Source organism: Leptidea sinapis, chromosome 31, assembly GCF_905404315.1.
Source record: "Leptidea sinapis chromosome 31, ilLepSina1.1, whole genome shotgun sequence".
Taxonomy (NCBI): domain Eukaryota; kingdom Metazoa; phylum Arthropoda; class Insecta; order Lepidoptera; family Pieridae; genus Leptidea; species Leptidea sinapis.
The window spans coordinates 6,867,068-6,891,908 of record NC_066295.1 but is presented as its reverse complement, the minus strand read 5'-3'; the positions used below and the strand labels follow the sequence as shown (position 1 = coordinate 6,891,908).

The following is a 24,841-nucleotide window of genomic DNA, read 5'->3' as shown; positions in this document are numbered from 1 at the left end:
GTATTGGTTTTCGAAAAAACCTTGATATTTAAATAGTATTTATCTATTCTAATGCTTTTTTAGCATGCAGTTGTTCTAGTTTTATTTTGTATTATCGGCTTTTTGTTCAATCCATCAAAGAAAGTAATTATAAATTTGAAGCTGCTGGATTATTATATCGAGTTCGTACCCGAAGGTTAACCAGCAACGTCCTATTAATATGACTTTGCTGTTAATCTGTCCATCCATCTATCTATCAGCGACCTGTGTCTCGTAAATCGCAATAGATAGGCAGATGGACATTTTACATATTTTAACAGCGCCATGTCTTGTTTTTGTCTCGCACTTCTTGCCCACTGTGTTAACATAATTATAAAAATATGAAACAAGTTCCAGATGGAAGAAGTATAAAAAGTAAAAACGTCTCTTATATAGAAAATATTTATTTTAGTTGAGGACAGTATAACAAAGAATGTTACACAAAATGCTATATTCCCACGCATATGCGGACAATATTCTCTGAATTTTTACATTCTGTATACAAACCATCGCCTCCTTCGCTTGAAACGTGTCGAGAATCAACAGTTAGTGATATCATGTTAGTCTATTTATACCTCACTGAAAATAAGAATATAGCTGCAGTTTTCCTTGTTAGAATGGCTGACGTCATTAACAAACCTTAACACCTTTTTTAAATGTATCATGGTGTTGTTCCTGAAGTATAAACGTACGAACATAGAACCAGTACAAAAGGCGTGGAAAACTATTAACTAAGCTCTTTCTGTTTTATTTCATAACTCTATCATTTTGTCCAAAGTAGCATTTTACAGGGTTCATCAAAAAACGACTGGTATTTTTCTTTTATTGAATAGTATTTTATACCTTTATATTTCACTTCCTTTCTAAACGACTATATTGGCAAAAACGTTCTAACAGACGTGATTTACACAGATATTATGAAGGCATGATATAATTCGTATTTTATTACCCTGGTGTTTTCCTTATATTCCAACAAAATACTTAAAAAGTAGACTTAATAACTAATGAATCTCGGTCTCAGAGTGTTCATGTAATTTCTAGCGTACCTCAGGGCGCAATACTCGGACCTTTACTGTTTATCATGCATATTAATGGCATAAAGCAACATTTGCGTTATTGTAATTTTATTTAATGATTTAATTAATTTGACCTGATTTTTATTTGAGTCGTTTGAAAATATAAAACAGAATGTGATTAAATCCAACAAGACCTAATTCGATTATCTGATTAATGTAGCTAGTATTATTACTACTAAGCTTGCATAAATGAAATTTTATCATAATTTTGCACTGAGTAATCTAAAGTCTTATCTGTTAGGGACCTAGGATTATTTGTAGTAACAAATTATATTTAAATCTACAAATCGACACAATTGTTAAGACTGGTTACTAAATGTATGGATTTATCATCAGATTAACTTTCAAAGCTAAAAAAGCAAATCAGTGCTAATGAAAAAGTTGTATACAAAAGGGTACTATAAAATATCTGAATATCTGGATCTAAAGAACCCTTGGGACTGAGCTGCTGGGCTGTTACATGTCTGTCTTAGTTTGATAAATGTCATTATAGTTATATAATTTAAATATTAATATTGTATCTGTTTTTTAATCAATTTTAATAAGAATAATAATAATAATTATGAGTTATGTAAATTGAAACAAAATTGTAAGTAGAGGCATTTAGTAAGTATTGCATAATATGTAGATGAACATTGTTTTGTTATTCGGTAGATTTCCCGTAACAGGCATCGTCATGCTCGCTTAAATTCCTCTGCTTATGGCGGCGACGTGGGACGGGTCGTTCCCTTCCCTAAAATATGGTCGAGGGAGGTGATGGTTGGTCCATGCGTCATGCTCGTGAACGGGTGCTACTCATGGTGGCTGGATGATCTTGTTACCGGTAGGTCTGCTTGATGTGTTTTTATTATTACTCGTATTATTTCCTTTAAAGTTACAGTTATTATATATTTTATTTTATGAAATGCTCACATAATGCCTCTATATCTCAATAACTCGTGTTTATAAGTATTAATTTACTTTTTTTTTTCTTTTTTTGACTTACTCGTGTAAGCCTTTCAGTTTTTGACATTTGAGTATTTTTGTTGCGTCTCTTTGCATATATTGTAATTGAAATGATTTGTAAAACAATTAAAATGTAAATCTTGACTTAAAAGAGTGGCAATGACTTTCTTGCTACTTCTTCTCATTGGCTCAACCCTTTACGAAGTAGCGGTAAATTCAATAAGAAACAATATTTTTATTTTTTTTGAAAATCATAAGTGCCATTTCCGTGACCTACATGAATAAATTGTTTTTGAATTTGAATTTGATGACTGAAATATACGGATAGCATAAAAAAGATTCGGCCGAGTATCGTTAAATTGCTCCTAAGAATTGAATAGTTCCGTTACTTTGTCATAGATTTCGTAATCAGAACCTAACCAAACTCTCAACAAACTATCTTTGAAGTATATCCTTTCCAATAAAAAAAAATCATAGAAATCGGTTGACGCGATATTGAGTTATTCGTAAATTTATCATCCACATCCACATGCTATAGACTTTTATGGTTTTCTCATGGATGCCTTTGTCAGATCTGGACCAAATTACAATGGGACCACACGGGAAGTACCAGCTTTCAAATAAAAAAAGAATTATCAAAATCGGTTCATGACGTCGAAAGTTTTGAGGTAACAAACATAAAAAAAACATACCGACGAATTGAGAACCTCCTCCTTTTTTGAAGTCGGATAATAAACAATTATAATTTTTAATAATATAAAATATCCAATGTAATTATTTCAGATCCATGAGTGCTATGGCAAATGCTATGGCAATTATAATATTTCTTACGTATATTTTTTTTTTCAGTCGCAAATTTCTTCAAAGCATGTCTTTGCACGGCATTATAAATAGCATAATTGTACTGCATTGACCAACAAACAATGTTATGTTATTCCTAGAACAGAACACATCCGAAGACAGAGTAATCTTATGCTATTTTCCACTTTTTCATATAGGAAGGGGCAAACGGACAATATCGTCAACACCAGGGTTCAAGATGATTATGAGATGCGTTTCCGTCATTTAAGGTGGAAATAGGTGTATTCTTGAAGGTGCCTAAGTCGTATCGATACGGAAAAACAGCAGCAGTGAAGTACTGTCTCGCCTTACTTGGGTGCACTAAAATTTTTAGGAGCCACTTTAATTGACTAAAGAACTCAACGTCTATCGATATATCGACGCCGACTATGCCGATACAGACTGTGGCAAATAGAGGAGTGATCTCGAATCGAGGGGATTACGACAAAGGGTACGCATAAACGTCTTCTTAGGGTTAATCCGGATTAAATTTTGTCTGTCCCATTCTGAGATATTGCAAGGCATTGTCTAGATTTCATATACAAGTCTGTTCCGGTTCACATTTACGCTATACTAGGAGGTATTGACATGGCCGCTGTAAGTAGTGTACTGTGCTGTCGAGTCTGCTGACATACAACATATCATTGATATGCAGAATAAACAGTGTAGTGGTGATAGCACGCGTCCTTGCGGACTTGCGTTTATGAGTTTTAACTCGGAGCAAGCACCGTCGATAACGACCTTGATCCTCCTATCTGTCAAAAAGCTAGTTAGCCATGTGCACAATCTCTTGGGAAGCTCTTCGAATCGAAGGCTTTCGCTATGTCCAAAGTCATCGCCAACGCCTTTCACTTGGACTCAACCGAGTTACAAGAATATACCAGCTGAGCGACCTTGGCGGACACCGTACTGGGAATGGCTAATCAGCTGGCGCTCCTCTAGGTAGGAAGGTAGCTCCTCATAGGAATGAGCTGGCGTTGATGATCGACACCTAATGTTATTTTTTCCAACTTTGGAGAAAATGGCTTGTGGTGGTAGTTGGATGGATCCGAGCGTACACCTTTTTTAGGGATCGGGTGCATTATAGCCGCCTTCCACAATTTCGGGACTACACCTGATGAGTAGAAGAGCCGGAAAATACGGGTAAGGTCCGGCGCCATTTCCGGAGCCACTTGTAAATATTAATATAGGATTATTTTAAATATCTTCTGTTTCTGTTGTCTGTGTTAATAATTATTGCAGCATAATTAATTTGATCATAATATCCTTACTTTAGGAATTTGAATTTGTACTGAGCATTGTAACTTAACGTTTTACACAGCAAGATGCGGATAGGCGCCGTATTGGATTAAATTTTTATTAGATCAATAAGTGAACCTTTCATATTAAAATCGATGTTAATTTACAGTTGATATATATATTCTCAATAAAGAAAAAAAAGATTGTGTCCCCTTAGTAACTCTAAAAATTATTTTATAGGTTCTTCTTGCATGAGTTAAAATCAAAACTTGTTTAACAAGGTCACTCTTAAATACGCGGTATGTAGGTAAGTCAAAACAAGTTAAAACAAGTCATTAACAAATAGGACATAAAATATTCAATTTAGTCCGATTTCAGTTTCTTTGATTTTTTCCGTAAATTTATAGATTTTATAGAATACATTAAAACAGATTTTAAAATCCAAATCAACGTTATGGATAGCAACAGGAGCACGACTGCCACATCTAGACCTAGATATTGGTAGAGAGGTACATCGGCAGCTGGTGTTCGGAATGTGTAGTTATTGTATCGAGCTGCGAACTCCGTCCAATGAATAGCTGTATTCATAGCAGTAGCAGGCCTGTCGCGCCACATCTGCGATATTGTTTTCACTTGCGTTCTAAACCTGAAATGAAATTTTATTTGCAACATGTAGTTAAGATATTAACATAATATTATTAATAATCCAATATGTTACGTAAACTGACATGCAAATTATGTTATAGAGTTGTCTAAATACCAACACACTATTGTTTTACTGAAACATGTCGGATTTCACAATGCTATCATTAATATTTATAAAATAAAATTTTAATTTGGCGTTATTTTGCGAATATCTTATTCAATGTTATGAGTTTTCTTGAGTGTAGTTTCGCTATGATTTGTTTTTAACCAATTTGACTCATGTTTCGCCTCTACACGAGGCATCCTCAGAAAATGCTGAATTGCCGAATAGTGACACGAAACTCACTGTCTCGGAGGGTAAGAAATCTAAGTGGAATGAACAGTCAAGAAAACTCATAACATATTTTGTACACATCAGTTTATATATTTTCACAGTAGATATACTTAGGTAGATATAGCGAAAGTAATCCTCATATATTTTTCTCTCCCAGATCACTTTCTGTCAATCTATGGAATCAAGTTGAAAGGAGACTTTGGGCCCACTTTATATGGTGATGTTTATTTATCGTATTATGCTAGTAAAATTGTAAATAATTTATTATTGTCAACAGGCCATATTTTATTGTAAAATCTAACCGGGATTATGAAATTATTGTAAAAAGGCAAACACTTTATACATTTCCTGTATCCAGTTCTGGTCACTATGGCAAAACAATGCGTATAATGAAACAATTGTAACATTTATGTGAGATAATAAAAATATTACTGCAAACGGTGGCGGTGACAGTGATTTTCGGCCTTTGAAGAACCTCAATCAATCATCAAGATGAGATTTAGCCACCTGCATCGTTTCTGGATGAGATTCTAATACTAAAAGATGATTTTGAAAATGATGATGACTAATAAATATTTATACTATATAAACAATGTGTTTTTTCTTTCTATGATATGACTTTGAAATTATAGTGATGGTTGTTAAGTACCTACTGTTTGCAAGCTTTCTGGTTTAGTGGTTATGGTTAGTGCGCTGACTGCTAAACTGAAGTATTGGGGTGTACACACGCCTGGGACTCTTAATATACTTGTGTTATTAACATTTTTGTTCTGTGCATCATTGTAAATCATCTTTTATCAGCTGTATCCTTACTCTTCCTACAGGCTCTGTTTATTTTGATATCAGATAGTACTACCCCCACTTAATTATGGCTGTTTCTGTTTTCTCAAGACATTACGTGATATGATTTTTAGGTTATTTTGAGGTTTACAATTTTGTCGTATTTCTCAGTATTCCGGTTAGACAATTTCAAACTAAATATACTGTTGAAATCTAGATATTATAAGGAATAAATCAGTATATGTTTCTATACTATACACCACATTTCAAGGTGGGCCTAATCGCCGAACAAAAACAAATTTCTCCTTTACTTTCGTTACCGGCTGTTGTTGTTGTAAGTTGTAGAATAACTAAGCTTTTAAATTAACCCAATATACAGATTCGTATGCGTAATATTTCAACACAGAATGGAAACCTATGGTACCTATGGTAACCTGGGTACTTTCAATTATCTTGGAATCATACAATCTGTTGAGTACCAAACAAGGTCAAAACACAAGTAAGACAAATCGTTCTTTGTTGTTTTATAAAACAATTTATTAATGTGTGAGCAACTGTAAACAAGTATATTTTCATTGATCAAATCTTATAACTATATTAACAATAATATGACTTAAAATTAATACTATCATTACGTGGAAGCGTACCAAGAAAACATGCGAGCAACTTGAATACATCAATAATTTTGAAAGCAAATTGTAAAATTTTTTAGTAACTATCAATATAAGTTATTTCATTTAAAAGGAAGTCTTGGTACGCAAGTTAGACTTGTACTTGTCCGCTTTCTGCATAAAGAGTTTCTGAATTTCATAGATGCGTTAGCTTTCGCTTTAAGTGCATGCATGTTGTGGGCTTATTGGCATACACCTTATACATCGAAATACCTCATAAAATCCATGTTTGTGCATAAAAGAGGGGCAATCCTTACACCTGTCCGAAATGACAGAGAACCAACACCACCGGAAAACATCGACCAATATCTATACACACTAATCAAATAATAATTGAAGTTTGATTCTTTTGGGCGATCACTGTTCCATCATGCAAGTATACTGTATAACCGAATTTCTCAATTACTCTCCTCACAGTTGAACTATTTACATAATTATCACGGGCATATGTTGAACTCAATTTCAATTTCAAAATATCTTTATTATCAAGTAAGTTAAGTTATGTACAAAACCAGTGTAGGTAGATCCTAGTAGTACAGTATCGTGGTTTTAGGTATTGTTTTGTGGGTACTTAGGCCTAATAAAAACATATAAAACGTATAGAATAAGTTAATTACATGGTAAACAAACGTTGTTAAGTATAATAATTATTAATTCAGCAAGGTTTTTTAGTCTATGTAAGCCTTAGACACAGCATTACATTTTATAACACTGACAATTTTTTGTAGTTGGAACTTCGTAATAAAAGCATTTGCATTTATTAGAGGATAGGAAAGTTACAGCACTTGGTATGATAACATATGAATGTGTTTCCAGCTAGCAACAAGAACTCGTCACGTATTATGTCGCGTGTAGTTCACAGCATACAACCCGCAGAACACTATTACTCTAACGAGATGCAACCGCTCGCTCCAGCGCGGTAACCGTGAGTGAGTCACGAATGCAGTGCATAGAAACAAACGCGGCCTAATCGAATTCAAGGAAATGGTGATGCGGTAACCGATATCGATGATACTTATCGATAAATGTAAGATTTTTACTGCGGGTTTTGCATAGATTTCTAATAAGTTTGTTTTTGCTTTTAGGATTGTTATATAAGTTAAATTTTGTTGCTAATTTATAAATGAAAGCATCGATTTTAGGAAGACCTATGTTGTTATGCAGTTTATGTAAGTTTATCCGAAATGGAGTACTGAATGCGAATTTTAGTGCTTTGTTTTGTATTATTTGTAATTTGTTTAAATTGGTTTGGCATGTACTGCTCCAAACCGGACAAGCATAAGTTATGCAGGGTCGGACCAAGGTGCAGTATATTCGCAGTTTGGTGTGGCTACTGAGTCGAGAACGCCTGTTTAAGATTGGACTGAGTGCGTTGAGTGCCTTCACTCCTTTGATGCAGAGCTTGGAAGTATTTTCAGATCAGTTGAGTTTTGTGTCGAGGATTGTGCCCAGAAATTTTACTGTACAACTCCAAGGTATATTGAGATTATCCATTTTCAATGTTCTTTTAGGAGGATTTCGTTTTCTGGAAAAAAGGATAGCCTCTGTTTTGGATGCATTTATTTTTAACTTCCATTTATTAAAGTAGTCAAGTAATAGATCAATCGATAACTGTAACCGACTAATAATGAGATCGGTGTCAGAGGATGAGGTAAATGATGCCGTGTCATCCGCAAAACAAGCAATATTAGTACGCGGTTGGATACGTATATCATTTAAATAATTTAAAAACAGGATTAAGGCAAGGATTGAGCCCTGAGGGACACCTGCAGGGATTGGTTTAGGGGAGGATGAATATTTATTAATACAAACACTGAAGTTTCGACAAGTCAAGTAGGATTTGATAATTCGTGTTAATTGAGTACAGATTCCCATTGAAACCAGCTTATGCAGAAGGCCTTGGTGCACGACCGTGTCAAAAGCTTTTTCAATATCGAATAGGAACATTCCTGTAGACTGCTTTAGATTAAGATTGTAAGACACGGTTTCTGCAACTCGGACAAGCTGTTGCACTGTAGAATGGGCCTGACGGAATCCAAATTGTTCGTCGATCAGGAGGTTTTCTGAGGCTCTCGTTAAGCGCTTGTATATAATTTTTTCGAAAAGTTTACCAATGCATGGGAGAAGACTAATGGGGCGATATGCATATGGGTCTGATAGATCATTGCCGGGCTTAGGTATAGCTATTACCTTCGCTGTTTTCCACGGCGATGGAAAATAGCAAATAGTAAGGCATGCATTAAAAATTTTTACCAATAAAACGATACATTTTCGGGGGAGATTTTTGATTAGTAAATTTGAAATTTTGTCCGATCCTGGAGACTTTCGAATTTTTAAGGATGAAATAAATTTTTTCACTTCCTTCGGGCGAACTAGCATGAAGTTGCTATCGGAACTGGTATGGTTATTAGTCAGTAGCGATATAGATCGCTCGACTGCTTGTTTTTCAACGCTATCCCAATCATGGGTCAGTAGCATGTTGTTTAAGAAAGCATTAGCTAAGACATTACACTGTTCTTGTGGGTTAGTGGTATGGGACAAAACATCCGCCTTGAGAGGAGGAATAGTGGATTGCTTGGGGTTTAAATTTTTTACAAGACGCCAAAGGTCGTTACCAGGGTTGTCAACTTTATTAAGTTTATTATTCCATACTTTGTCATTGTGTCGACTGATAGCGTCATTGATCCGTACTTTTAAGTGGTTAATTTTGCTGAGTAAGATTCTGCGAAGGTAATAATTTGGTTCTTTTGATACATTTCTACGTAAATAGTTTTTTGATTAATCATCCTTTTAATACATCTAGGTAAATGACAACTGTTCCAAGGCTTAAGAGTTGAAATTGGCACACTAATGTCTCTTGCCTCTAGCATTGAACGTTGCAAGTCTATAATAGAAGAGTCAATATCGTTTATAGATTCGTAGACTTTGGAAGAAAGTGTAGCATTGAACGTTGCAAGTCTATAATAGAAGAGTCAATATCGTTTATAGATTCGTAGACTTTGGAAGAAAGTGTGATATTGTCGCTAAGAAAACTCCGATATTTTGTCCATTCGGCTTTTGCATAGTTAAATTTTTGCATAAAATCACGAGAGGGATTACTATCAAATTTGACAAGGACGGGGAAATGGTTAGAGGATAGAGCGGAATTGGTTTCAATGTCGCTAGGTGGAAAGTTTTTGCTTAAAAGTATATCTGGAATGGATGGTCTGTAATCTGCACAATAATGCACTAGAGTTGGGACCTGGGGGGCGTGGAGAGTATATTCGTTACCAAGCATGTGAGAGTATAGTTTTCTGCCGTGGTTATTGCTAGGACCAGGTGACCATAAAGGATGTTTGGAATTCAAGTCACCCATGGCAGTTACCTTGGTACCAGATGACATAATATTATCTATATCTTTGGTGATAAGTGGAAGGTTTGGGGAAAGATAAATTGAAAATATTGTGATCGTCTCGTTGGAGATATTTAGAGAGATACCAATGGTTTCTAGGTTTTCCGTGTTTGGAGTCTGGATCAGGTTGTGAACTAGATCAGAACGAATCATTAACGCTACACCCTGGCCAAAACCATTGCGATGCTTGTCTTGTCGGTAAGAAATGTAGCCTGGGATATTTAGTTTTAATCGATTTGTAAGTCTTGTTTCGCAAAGTGCTATGATACCTTTATTTTATACTATACCTTATATATACTATACCTTTAATTTACTCACCGCAAGGTCTGCGAGTTCTTGTTGCTTTCTGTGAATACCGTCGGCGTTCCAGTAGAGTATGCGTAGTTCGTGGTGATTAAACATAATGACCGAGCTTAGTTATTATGAGTATCACTTTTTCCATGAATGTGTTGCACTTGACAAAATCTTTCTTTAGTGATTGAATAGTTGAAAGGATTTCAAGCATTTCAATCATTTCTTGGTCTTGAGGGATTTTTTCAGTGTTAGCACCTATACAGTACTGAGTCGGAAAAACTTGAGGCTTCGTGAGAGGGTGTTCAGTTGGTTGTAGTGAATTGCCTATTTTATCAGCTGGGCTATGGTTAGCTGGAGTAATATCCTCAATTTGGAAGTCGGACATTTTCTTATTTTTAGTACCAGATCTTGCAATTTGGGCCCAGGAATTTGGTGTCGCCTTTGTTCGGGATGCTTCAGTAGCTATAGCCCTACGTAGTGTTTCGCGTCTGGTCTCAATACGGGATATATATTTTACTCTCTCACTACACTGGGCATAGTTTGCTGGGTGGTCTTGTTGGCAGTTGCAGCATCGAGCAGGTTCTTGTCTGTCTTTCTTGGTGCATTCCCAGGTGGGGTGATTCTGTGCACACTTGACACAGCGTGGTGTACGATTGCAGCTGCGAGCAGCATGCCCAAAGCCTTGGCATCTAAAGCACTGAGTTCCTGTCTTGTTACGGGGCTTGTAACGTTCGATCTGTACAGCGCAGTTGGACAGGTATTTAATTTTCTTGAATTTTGTCATGTCTGTAGCTGGACTAAGATAGGCGTACATTCGGTGGAACGAAGAGTTCTTAATTCAGAAATGACGGCTCCTGCAAATCCTACAGACTCCAGTTCTTCAGGTAGATCACTTTGAACAAAATTAGGTAGTCCTTTGATAACCACTTTGGGTAACTTTTCGTCTTTGCGGCTGTAAGTGTAAAATTCGACTTTTTTGTCAGACCATCTTTAAGTATTTGGTGGTTTGCGGCGGAATATCACTGTACTTTTATTATTTTGCGGCCACTGTTCTGTATATGGTAGTCTTTGCAGTGTTTCTCGATCGCTTGTTTAATTTTTTGAAGGGTCCAAACGCCGACTAGTTCTATCGTGATTGGAGGAATATTGTTGGTTTTCTTCTTCTTACTGGCATGTTGAAATAGGTTTGAACTTGCTTCAACAGCGTCAACAGGAAGTCCCTTGAACTGGTTGTGGGTAGGCGTTTCCTTGTTCTCGGAGTTGGGTGGAACTTTAGTAACGAACTTCTTCGAGGTTCGCCATTTATTTGGAGATATTTCATCTTCTCTTGGCCGCTTGCTGGCCAAGTTTGGGTTAGATGTTGATTTCTGTAAAAATTTGTCCATGTTGGACTAAGGTGTAATCAATCGACAAATTGTCGATAGCACCTTAGTCCAACCCTATTTGTGTTGAACCGGTTTAAAAGAATACGGAGTACAACTAAATACGTGCGGTCGTCGTGGCAATCGAGCACGAATATATATTGAACATATATTGAACTGTTGTCCCAGATAAAGACTTCTATGTACGAGGGCGGCACTGAAAATTTCGGGGATCAAGGAAGTGACATAACATTACTATTAAAAATTGTATTTATTGCTTTTCGAAGTATTCTCCGCGAAATTTGACACATTTTTCCATACGATGGAACCAATCATTGAAGCAACCATTCCATTCGGAAGTTGGGGTCTCCAAAATGGCCGTTTTGTAGGCGTCCACAGCTTCTTCAGGTGATGAAAATCTCTGACCACGCAATTTATTCTTTATTTTAGGGAAAGTATAGAAATCATTAGGGCTTAGGTCGGGGCTGTACGGCGGATGGTCTAATAATTCTATGTTTTCTTGCTCTAAAAACTCTTTTGTTCTGTGCGTGGTGTGAGAACTCGCATTGTCGTGATGGAGGATGATGCGGCGGTTGCAGTTCTCTTTACGGAGTTCAGAAACGACCTGTGGCAAACAAATGCTAGCATACCATTCTGCATTAACCGTTCTTTGTCCCTCAAGAGGAATAGTCGCAACATGGCCGGTTTTGGAGACAAACGTGGCCACCATTTTTTTTACAACACTCCGTGAACGAACAATTTTTGTTGGCTTTAACTCATTTTCGAACACCCAAACTCGTGACTGGTTTTTTGTTTCGGGTTCGTTCGCGTATATCCAGGATTCGTCACCTGATACGATGTTGTATACAGCATTTGAGGATCCTGCGTGGAATCTATCGAGTGTTCTGACGCACCAAGTAACGCGAGCCGCTTTTTGCTCTTCACAGAGCAAATGCGGTATCCATCGGGAAAACAACATTTTTACACCTAATTGTTCGTGCAAGATTATTTTTATTTGACTCATGCCAATGTCTAAAGTTGCCTGAATTTCGCACGTCAAATGTCACATGTCGATCTTCCTCAATCAGCTTACGCACAGCATCATCGTTTTCTTTGGTGACTGCAGTTTTAGGACGACCTTGACGGGGATCATCACTGAGCTTGACACGTCCATATTGAAATTCAGCAAATCAGCGATAAATTGTGGTTTTGGATGGCGCTTCATCACCAAATGCAGAAATCATCCGGTCAACACACTATTTTTGTGTTATACCACTTCGAAAGTCATAATAAATCATCGCTCTAGAATTTTTTCGAGTCAATTCCATTTCCTCAACGACTAAACAAGTTTGAAAAGACCTTGTGACAAGACCGAGAATCTTTTTTTAAATGAATAAATGGTATTCGATCTTCAAAACCAAGGAGGTTTCGATTAAAAAGATTTTAATATGATAGGAACAGTGGAAATATTCCATTCCCGATACTTTTAGTGCAGCCTATGCATACTACTAGACAAGATGTTTGGAATAACAATTGTGTCCCAATTTAGGATTTAGGACTATTCATTATTTTTGAAAGTTTATTTTCTTAAAATATTTTTCGACTATTAAAACTCGTTATTCCATTGTAAAACGTCAATTTTTTACTAAACCACAAAAAGCTGTCAAATGGTATATACACCTTTCTAAAAGTCAGTGGACGCATATAAAACATATGCGTTTATTACCTGCAACGCTTCTGTGATTCCTCTGGTGTTGCAGGAGAATATGGGCGCCGGTGATCACTGAACGACAGTTGACTGATGAATTGGTGAATGACATCAAGTGATTTTGATGACACCGCCTACATTCACTTGCAACACCAGAGGAATCACAGGAGCCTTGCAGGCCTTTTAGAAAGGTGCACGCGCTTTATTTTTATTTTAGTAAAGTAGTAACTTTGTCTTTTGTGGTTTTGAATTAAAGTAGGAACTTATTCACCAAATTTTTCACTTACCTTGGATCTAAGATTACTTTGAATTTTTCCAATAAAAGTTCTTTACTGATACTGTTATACGATATTTGAACCCCAAGTCCTTGTTCTTCTATAGCTGCTGCGTTTGTAAATTGATCACCAATTACAGGCATACCAAGGACTGGAACACCATGGTGTATAGCTTCAGTAGTTCCAAGCATTCCACAATGAGAAAAAAATGCAACTACGTTTGGGTGACCTAAAAATATTAAGTCCTTTAAAATTTTCTTAAAAATACATTATGCCTCTGTAGTCATACCATTCTTTCCGAAATTTTTGACTTGATAGTAATTCAATTGTTGTACGATGGAAAACAATGTATTGTTCAGAAAAATAAAAAAGGCACGAGACTCGTGCCAGACTTTGGCAAGTCAATATATCCTGAGGATGCATCGTCTAGAGGCGAAACATTAGTTGTGGGCCTATTGCTCGACTCTCAATGCCAACTAGGTATATAAACTATTTAACTTTATAATACGTACTTAGAATATCATTTTGCGGAAGCCATTTCGATGAATAAATGTTGGTAATGTTTTGAGGCAGTTTTTTGTCCCACTTCCAAACAACTCGTTGCGGTAACTCGCTCACTACATCTAAGATTGCTCGAAAATACTCTTTCTTTATTGAAGATCCTTGTAAAATTGTACCAAAACTGATATATATAACTCCATTCTTTGATTCGTCAATGAAATTTTGGAGGTCCTACAATGAAAACTTTTGATATAAAAATACTTATGCCTGCATATTATAATATTTTTTGAAAAGTTACTTACAGCTGGCAATTGTTTTGGTTGAGCTATATGATAACCGCCAACTTCTACTACATTTGGGGGTAATATCTGAGAACCAGCTAGGACTAAGTTTTGATATAAAAGTAAGAACTTCACTTGACGGCCCAATTCTTCAACAGATGGTACGTTGTCATAGTAGTGCGAAATTACAGAATCTTCATGTTTACAAATATGTTTCTGAAGGAAGTTTATAAACTGATATGAAAAGCTTCTAACTATTCTTTGCAGAAATGTTGGTTTTGTTCCTCCATGGTACACATCGTAGAGGATATAGGAAGGGTTATAAGGAACTCCGTATCGTGGGTAGTGCCAAGGTAACAACATATACGAAGTAATTCCAACAACAGGGGCTTTTAATAAGTGAGCAATAGCAAGAGGACAGTCAGTGTTAAATTGTTCAGCCACAACAAGATCGAATTTTCGTTGTGTGAGTATTATGTCCTGGACCTCTTCATCATCTAAAATTTGTCTACATGTGTAAGAACCAACTATTGGTTGTAAAATTGCAAAAGACAACAATGCTTGTGCATAAGATACAGACACGGGATGATTTAGTTCAAAAAGGGACTTTCCTTTTCCTAGATCAATGTCGTGATAGTTTTCCAGCGGTTGTTTTTGAGGGAAATATGATATAACAGTTAGATTATGGCCCCTTCGCGCCAATTCTTTGAGATACACATCGTAAACATAGAAATGACTCTTGCCCATAAACGGAAACACTCCTAATATATTATAGCAGTTCACTTGATTAATTAAAAAACAATTCAAAATCACTGAACATATTACTAAATACACTCTTACGTTCATCGTAGACGCGAGTTATTGTGTTACTAATGTATTGCTTCGGTTACTAAAGTCGTGATTCAGGTTTTGTTTTATTTTTTATTATGATACAGGTTGTAATATCTCTTAAAATTAATAATATGAATATCAACTGATAACAGTGAGCTGATATTGAAAGTCCTTAATCGTTATTATTATCTTTCAAAGTGTAAGTTGATATATGTAATTAGGTATAAAACATATCAGATAGCCCCGTCACTTGTATACGTGAAATCCAAATTAAATTAATTAGCAAATAGGTGTTACGCATTCAAGCAAAATAAAACCACTAAAGTATGATAATTGAACATGTTCGGGAGTGGAATACATGGCGTTTTATTGAACACAAATTCATTAAAAACAGTCATTAGTTTTACTAACTTAATAATTAAAGTTAATAAATTAGTAAAAGAGAAAGGACAAAATATAACTAAAAATAACCCACGAGTAGAGCATGTTGCTCTGAGCAACTTATATAATATGATGTCATCGTCTATGGTAGCAACCATAGATGTATTATACAGTTAGTGGGATAATATATGTATGGTAGCAACGAATTTATCAAACCAACCGAAGTGTGTAGTAAGACACACACGCGTCGGGAAGGGTCACATTGATATGTTTGTACTCTTTATAGTTTATACAGTTAAGACAACGCAAGGTAGTGATTACAATTATAAACGGCCGTTTTCAATTACGTATCTATGCTTAGTTTAACATACTAGAGGTAGACAAATCTATCCTTTTACGCTCACTTACATTTCAATAACCTATCGACATAAAGCATTGGACTATAACTATATTGGACATAACTATGGATATATAAGATCTTGTCATTAGACTGTGACAGCAAAGTATCCGTAACTAGAGATACGTTATTCAAAACGGCCGTTAGACAGTGATAGGGTATAAGGTATTATTGCATACATTATATGAAAAATAATAGTTTAAAAAAACTAAAAAGCACGCTTTATAGAAAATTCAACTAAAAAATAGAAAATAAATTTAAGTTGAAAATAGTGTAAAAAAAAATATATTTTATTTTAAAAAAAGCGTATTTATTTTCTATTTTTTAGTTGAATTAAGTTGGTTTTTTTACAATAAAATATTTTATTTTTACACTATTTTCAATTTAAATTTATTATCTATTTTTTAGTTGAATTTTATATAAACCGTGCTTTTTAGTTTTTTCTAACTATTATTTATTTTTCATTTTTTAGTCAAATTAGTGTAATGTCATCGGTCCTCAATAAATCTACAAAGTTTGAACGAAATCTAGCCGTTTAAAGTGGGTCAAAATCGCGCCCAAAGAAGTCGGTTACAAACATACATACAAACATACAGGTGAAGCTAATATAAAGCGTATAAAAAGTACGACACAAGGGTCTAAACGTAGCAATTCCTATTCTACTATAGTGTAAGTATGGAATTGATGACTTTAATTTTTTACTTTTCATTTCGAATTAAAGAAAAGTATAAATAGTTCTTTTTCTTAAAAGATGTTTATTGATTACCTTAACACATTACCTGTAGTATAAATCTTAGACTTAGATGTTCAAAAACAACAATTTGTGAATTTTATAGTTGAATTCTTGTTTATGATACTCTGAATATTTGCTATATATTAATAGATTTTTCTCTGTTGGATGTCTGTCATATTTAGAGATACTGTATGCAATAAATATAGTTAGTTCGTCTGCCGCTGAATTCCTACAACGCTGTCCCAATATACTAGCGTATATACAAACAATGCGTGCGGCAGAGAACATCTCTAACGGAGATACAGCAAGTTAGAAAAAGAAAACGAATATATTGTTACTGTATTTTGATTGACAAATCGTAAACAATCAGCCATGCTTAGCATTAGCTCCTTAGTAGTTTGAATATTAAACCACAAGCTAAGATAATTTACACAAACATATTCACAAATCAAAATTGGTCACGAATTTTCGGGCTGTCAGGTCGTTTATACGATAGTATATTCTAAGTTTGTGGTCCCGTCTAGTTGCTAGTTAATATGCAAGGGTTGTCACAAAAACTTGCTATAAGATGCTGATGAACAGCTATTACAACACAGGTGTTTAAGAGTATTTTAAATAAAAAAGTAGGTACCTAGGTACTAATTTTATAATGGAGATATAGAAGGGTGGTGGTAATCTAAACACACACAATTCTTATTATCACTGTATTTGGCCATAGTTTCCACTTAGAATTCACAATAATTAACGAATACTCGACTCTAACTTATCACTATTGCATGTATAGGGCGCGACAGGCAACCATGATTATATTAACAAGTATTAGTTAACTAACATACACTAATCAATTAATTAAAGTTAATTTAACTAAAGATCTGAATAGTATATGCTATTATAGCTATTTATAATCATCTTTGGGCGCAGCATATAGGTTTTTGTCGACGGTTATTGCTCGAACACGAAGCCCGTGAACGCTGGAGTGCCCCAAGGCTGTGTGCTATCCTCCACGCTGTTTCTTCTGTATATCAATGATAATATGTTCTTCTATTGAGGCCTGTCTTAAGAAGGTCGCGGAATGACGTAAATTGAACCTTGTCCAATTTAACCCCCAGAAGACTCAAGTTTGCGCGTTTACCACTAAAAAAACTCCATTTGTATCACCGCTCTTCGACAACACTTTTCTTACAGCCTCGCCTAATATAGGAACACTGGGTCTCGAAATCTCGAGCGATTGCCAATTTCGTGGCCATCTGCAGTGCAAAGCCGAATTGGTTTCGAAGAAACTGGGCGTCATAAATAGAGCACGGCAATACTTCAAGCCGGCTCACAGTCTAGCGCTCTACTAAGCGCTGGTCCTGCCACATATGGAGTGTTGCACCCCAGTATCAGCGCGATCCATTTGACCGCGTGCAACGCAGAGCAGCTCGAATTGTCGGGGACCTAGCGCTCTGTGAACGGCTGGATCACTTTGCGTTGCGTAGAGACGTCGCTTCATTGTGTGTTCTACCGCATTTATCACGGGGAGTGTTTCGAAGAGCTGTTTCACCTGATTCCTGCCGCCGAATTCCGCCTCGTACTACAAGCCAAAAATTAGGATACCATCTGGATGTGGGGCGGTCCTCCACAGTGCGATTTTCAAGGAGCTTTCTTCCACGTACTACAAAACTGTGGAATGAACTTCCTTGTGCGGTGTTTCCGACGATACGATACGGGAACCTGCAAAAAAAGCGCTTCTTTAAAGGCCGGCAACGCTCCTGTGATTCTCTCATTGGCTCATTGGTCCTCCTTTTCCATTAAAAAAATCTTTAAACTGAAATGATAATTATATAAATAAACATTACTAACACAGTTATTCATTATACAGAATATAGTCAGTATTCGGGATTACTTGAATGTAGGGACACGTATCAAGCTTTGTGAGAGTCTAGTTCTATCTAAATTCAACTATGCCGATGCAGTTATAAGTCACAGGCTCTTAGCATGAACTAAAAATCTTATTCAGCGGGTACAAAATGCCTGCGCTAGATATTGTTTTAAAATCCCTCTTCGTGAACTTCGTGAACACTCACCATATCTAAATAATGCTAAAATGCTAAAAATGGAATATCGGAGACAATTGCATTCCGCCACTCTTCTTTATAAAATACAAAATTCCACAATATCTATATACCAAGTAACGATGGTCTGCTGACACTTGCAAGTATCACACTAGAGCTTCTCCTTACCTGCTCTGTGTACCACCACACCGATCAGAGGCATTCGTAGGCGGCTTTTGTTATAATTATTCTAAAATATTGAATGACTTATCTCCTCCCCTTCGTAATATAAATAGTTATATAATAATTATATTATAATTATAATAATAATTAAATAATAATATAATAATTATATTATATATAATAATATAATTAATCGCTTATAAAATGCTCCTGTACTCAATAACTTTTGTGTAAGGCTTTGACTATTTGACATTTGAGTATGTTTGTTGCATCATTTTACATATTATATTGTAATTGAAATGATTTGTAAATCGATGGAAATGTAAATATTGATATAAAAGAGTGGCAATGAGTTTCTTGCTACTTCTTCTCATTATCTCAACACTTTACGAAGTAGCGGTAGATTTAATAAGAAAAATATTTTTTTGACATGTGTCATTTCCGTGACCTACACGAATAAAGTTATTTTGATTTGATTTGAGAATGTAATGGTGTAATTAGTGAATGCAGGGGCGTGCATTCTATATAGGTATTTAGGCAATGCCGACCTTAATAAGAACCTTAACTAATATATACCACTATTGTTAGTCAATCTAGTTCCAATATTTCATAACAAAACTTCCCACATCCCAGTTTTAGCCTACTTACTTTTAAAACCACAAAATTGACATGTCGAGAGTAAATCACAACATCAACCTCTTTGCATTATGTATGCGATACCTAAATATTATATTATAAAGGTAGGTAATTGTATCTACAGTGCCAACCTTGCTAGAAAAGCAAGCACGCCCCTGATTGAATGGCATATCTCAATGACTCCATGACGTTGGTAGCGCATGTTAGCACATTAACTAATCAAAATAATAATATTGCTGACAATAATAATTTCAATAACTAAGAAGCAAAATCGTGTGGTGGCATGATAGAACCAGGAGGTCTATTCGGAAAAATTGACAAGGATATAGGTATTCGGAACGATACGATAATAACCGATACGATAAAATTATTTGTCGTATCACCGCTCTTCGACAACAATTCCCTCAAAGCCTCGCCTAGTATCGGAATACTGGGTCTCGAAATCTCGAGCGATTGCCAATTTCATGGTCATCTGGAAGGCAAAGCCAAATTGGCTTCAAAGCAACTGGGCGTCATTAATAGAGCACGGCAATACTTCAAGCCAGTCCACATACTAGCGCTCCACAAAGCGCAGGTGCGGCCACACATGGAGTATTGCTGTCATCTCTGGTCTGGCGCACCCCAGTATCAGCTCGATCCATTTGACCACGTGCAACGCAGAGCAGCTCGAATTGTCGGGGACCCAGTGCTCTGTGAACGGCTGGATCACTTGGCGTTGCGTAGAGACGTCGCTTCATTGTGTGTCTTCTACCGCATTTATCACGGGGAGTGTTTCGAAGAGCTGTTTAACCTGATTCCTGCCGCCGAATTCCGCCTTCGCACGACACGCCACAAGTTAGGATATCATCCTCACCATCTGGATGTGTGGCGGTCCTCCACAGTGCGGTTTTCAAGGAGCTTTCTTCCACGTACTACAAAGCTGTGGAATGAGCTTCCTTGTGCGGTGTTTCAGGCACGATACGACATGGGTACCTTCAAAAAAAGCGCGTACACCTTCCTTAAAGGCCGGCAACGCTCCTGTGATTCCTCTGATGTTGCAAGAGATTGTGGGCGGCGGTGATCACTTAACAACAGGTGACCCGTACGCTCGTTTGTCCTCCTATTCCATAAAATAAAAAAAACCCGAATATATCGCACCTACCCTACTCTAACAAATGTTCGTATTCCATATCGTTTATCGTAACAACATCGTAACCATAGTCTAATATTTTGATTGTTTACGATGTTAGAGTGAATTAATTATGCGCAAACTATGTATAATCTGTGCTATGTCGCTGCTAAGTGTCAAAAGTCAAAACATAGGCGGCATAGGCATTAGGCGCTTAGGACTATTCCAGACTCTGCACCACAAATTTGCATCATTTACGCAAAATGTAAATATTCAAAAATTATGTAATGAATATAATATGAACATTTGAAATTGAATAAATAATACAAAACTTGCGGATAATAAAATGTAAAAAAAAATAACTCAACCCTTCCCGTCGACTTCCTATTTCTCAGGCGGCCATTAGCATTACTTTCTACGCATAAACGATCAACAAAATGACTTAAATTACTTGATAGTAAATAAATCCTCTTGAATAATAAATCACATATCATTATTTTAATTTTATTCATTAAGTATGTATATTGTATGGCAAATATATCTATACAACTTGAAACGATAATAGCAACGGCAGCGTATAAGGTGCAATGATTTTATAGTATTAAAAGAGGTAGATATGTCACTAGCGCGCCGAAAATCAATCGCCTAATTGGAGTCAATTGGTTCATGTGGTCGTAGTCGCTCTCTCGATACGATAACGGTACACACGCGTTTGTTGTTGACAGAATTGCTTACAATTTTATATACAGCATTAAAATGTGTAATGCGAAGATGCACTAATTACGCAACTAATAAAAGCAAAATTGATGGAATTACATACCACAGGTAAGAAATCGTGAAATAAAGTATTTTATTTGATTTCTATATTTCTCTAATTAAAATAAAATATATGGCGGTAGGAGATCGCGTGCCGGACGGAATAGTGCAAGAGCCCGTGAACCCCAGACCTACGTAAATCTATAAAAGCTGAAAGTTTGTCAGCGCATGCTTCCAAAACGGGTAAGAACGATGGACCATTATGGAGTTTGGGTTACAGTGGCTTTGGCAGGTAAACGGCACTAAAGGCGTGTAAAATACCGATCTAAATACATCAATTAATAAAGTGCGATTTTTCGGTATTACCTACAGAATATTATTAAAAACCACGTTATTCATTGCCAGACCCTTAACATACCAGACACCCTAATGTTCATGAAATTATAGTTTTACTTACGTCATAGCATAAGAGGTGATTTTTATAGATAATAACTGGGTAATAAGTTGATGATGTTTCCTCATTAGCCAGTCACTGTTGATATTTCCAACCCCTTGCCAGACAATAATTGTAAATCGCAAGAAGAGATTCGTGATAATAATGACTTATGAAATAAACTTTTTGGCGCAGACTTATATAACCGATAGTCTATGTAAATTTTGCAAAGATTCTCAGAAAAGACATTCGATGCTACAACTACCTTAAATTGTTAAAAATTTAATTTTTTTCTGTCAATAACTGGTTTAAAAAAAACAAATTAAAATATTCCTCAAAAATTTAATTTAAAATTGGTTTATGATACAAGTTATTATAAGGGATAAAAAAATTGATTGGTGACTTTACATATTATTTTAAAATTAATTCACATTTTTTCAATGTCTCGTTAGAAAATAATGTTATTTTATCACTAATTTTGTTGCAAATAACACAAATTAATGTATCACCCATGACTTGTTTTTTTTAACAAACTCACTTTTATTTACAAAGTCACACAAACAAATTGCAAACATATAATCTACGTATCATACACCAATTATATTGAATTTACTTTGTAGACTGTATTCGAAATATTTTATATCGTTAATTAATAATGAATATTAAATTAATAGTACTTGAAGATAGTTTATTATAATATTATTTTAGCTGATGATAACAAGTACTGAGTACTAAACAATACATGCACAGTAGAAATATCAACTGCGCGGTGAGGGACCGCGGTAGACTTAACTCGCCATCTCACTCGCACTCATCCATATACATACTGCTTCGCGCTCTCCTACAGCTACCCTACATGCTTGTCTGGCAACGGTTGGAACTATCAAGTGTCTGGCTAATGAGGAAACATCATCTACTTATTACCCAAGTATTATATTATATGAAAATCAGCTTTTATGCTATGACGTAAAATTATAATTTCATGAACATTAAGGGTGTCTGGCAAGGGGTTCCCACGATGTTAAGTGTCTGGCAATGGATAACATGATTTTAATAATATTCTGAAGGTAATACCGAAAAAAATATTATTTGATATATTAAGATCGGTATTTTACACACTTTTAGTACCGTTTACCTGGCAAAACCACTGTAACCCAAACTCCATAATGATCTATCGTTCTTACCTGTGTTGGGAGCATGCGCTGACAAACTTTCAGCTTTTATAAAATAACGTAGGTCTGGGGTTCACGGGCTCTCAGACTATAAGTCGAGTGAGACTCGACTACCGAGTCGAGTCGAGTCGAGTGCCATAGATTAACATACAGAAGTTCCAAGTGAAATATTGATGCTATCTGTCACGGAATGATCCAGGTATTATATGTATTAATGTAATATTTTTTACCAAACAAGTACGTTTTTAGGTAGCTGAATTCTTAAACTAAAGAAACAAGTTTTTGGGGAGTTGTGGGCGTTGATCGTGCTATTTGACTTACTTTGGAGTTTTTGCAGCAACTCTGTTTCTATCGGTATATTTTTTGCTAAGTGCAGAAGAATCAATGGATAATTTTCTTACTCTCCCATTATCTTATTGTAATAAACCCTCAACAAAAAGATATTCATAAATAACATTACAATATACAAAAAATAATTATACACTTAAAACTTTTTGGGATCAGTCGTTAGTAAAATTGTAAAAATGGAACTCTTATTGTAAATAAATACCGGTTTTATTTTATTCTGTCTGTATGTGTTTTAAGTGAAAACTTATTTTACCATTAATCATTGTGTACGGGTAAAAGTCATATCTGATGAATTACTCTATGTTGTTTCAATTTAAACGAAGACGCAATCAGCAAGTTAGATTTATCTCTTTCTCGCTTGCGATAATTGTATCATTCTATGCATCTTTCAGATGTAATCGTAATGTAGTGTGCTATTGAAATGTTAAATCATTAATGTGTGCGTAAGTGAATCATTTTTAAACATCGAATTTAGTCTAGGTAACCTATCTATACTTTTAAATATCATTGATAATGTTTCGTTGAGATTATCGTAAAAATGACGTTTGATTGTGTGTCGAATATTCGTCTCAGACATTTTCAACTAAGAGTAGGGTTAGGACCGATAATATCGACAAATGTTTCGTTCGTTCAATCATCGTTTCGCCATTAAATACGATGTAACTAAGAGTAGGATTCGACACAACTAATGCCATGAAATATTGAATATCGATTTTAGTAATAGGCCCCCTGACGCGTGCATTGATTTCGTGTACGAGACGCCTTAATATGAGTACCTAATTCGTAATGGAACGAATCGGTACCACGGCAGACTGCGCGGGGAGGAGGAGAAATCTACTGACCGCTCGCCTTAATTATCGCACAACATCGTTGCTCTGTGTAGTGGCTGATTTGACTCACAGATTAGGTATTACAATTTCTTACTAATAATGCAATTTACAAATCATTTCAATTTCAATATTATGCAAAGTGATTCAACAAAAATACTCAAACATCAAAAACTAAATGTGCAAGCACAAGTACGTCAAAAAAAGTAAATTAATACTTATAAACACAAGAGTTATTGAGTACAGTAGATGCATCAATCCACACATAGGTACCGTAAATAAATAAAGGCATTATGCGAGCCTGTAATTGAATAAAATATGTAATAACTTTAATTTTTAAATAATTAAATAAAAGAAATGAAAAAAAATGTTGCAGACCTCCCGCAAAGAAGAGCATCCTGCTACCACAAGTAGCACCCGTTCACGAGCATAAGGCATGGAACAGCCATCGCCTCCCTCGACCATATTTTAGGGATGTGAACGACCCGCCCCACGACGCCGCCACAAGCAGTGGCATTTAAGCAAGCATGACGATGCATGTCACGAGAAATCTACCGAATAACAAAATAATGTTCATCTACATATCAAGCAATACTTACTAAATGCCTTTAATTTACCATTTTGTTTCAATTTACTTAAGTAAC

The 24,841-nt window shown here is 35.7% G+C and overlaps 1 protein-coding gene across 1 annotated transcript; it reads right to left on the bottom strand.

The window, feature by feature from the left end:
* Positions 1-4,334: 4,334 nt before the first annotated feature.
* LOC126974091 (UDP-glycosyltransferase UGT5-like) lies at positions 4,335-15,211 on the bottom strand. Its single transcript, XM_050821497.1, has 4 exons — positions 14,381-15,211; positions 14,090-14,309; positions 13,590-13,806; positions 4,335-4,764 (listed from the first exon to the last, which is right to left on the bottom strand). The coding sequence occupies exons 1-4, from the start codon at positions 15,203-15,205 to the stop codon at positions 4,482-4,484; spliced, it is 1,545 nt and encodes a 514-aa protein (XP_050677454.1). The 5' UTR covers positions 15,206-15,211; the 3' UTR covers positions 4,335-4,481.
* Between the last annotated feature and the right edge of the window lie 9,630 nt (positions 15,212-24,841).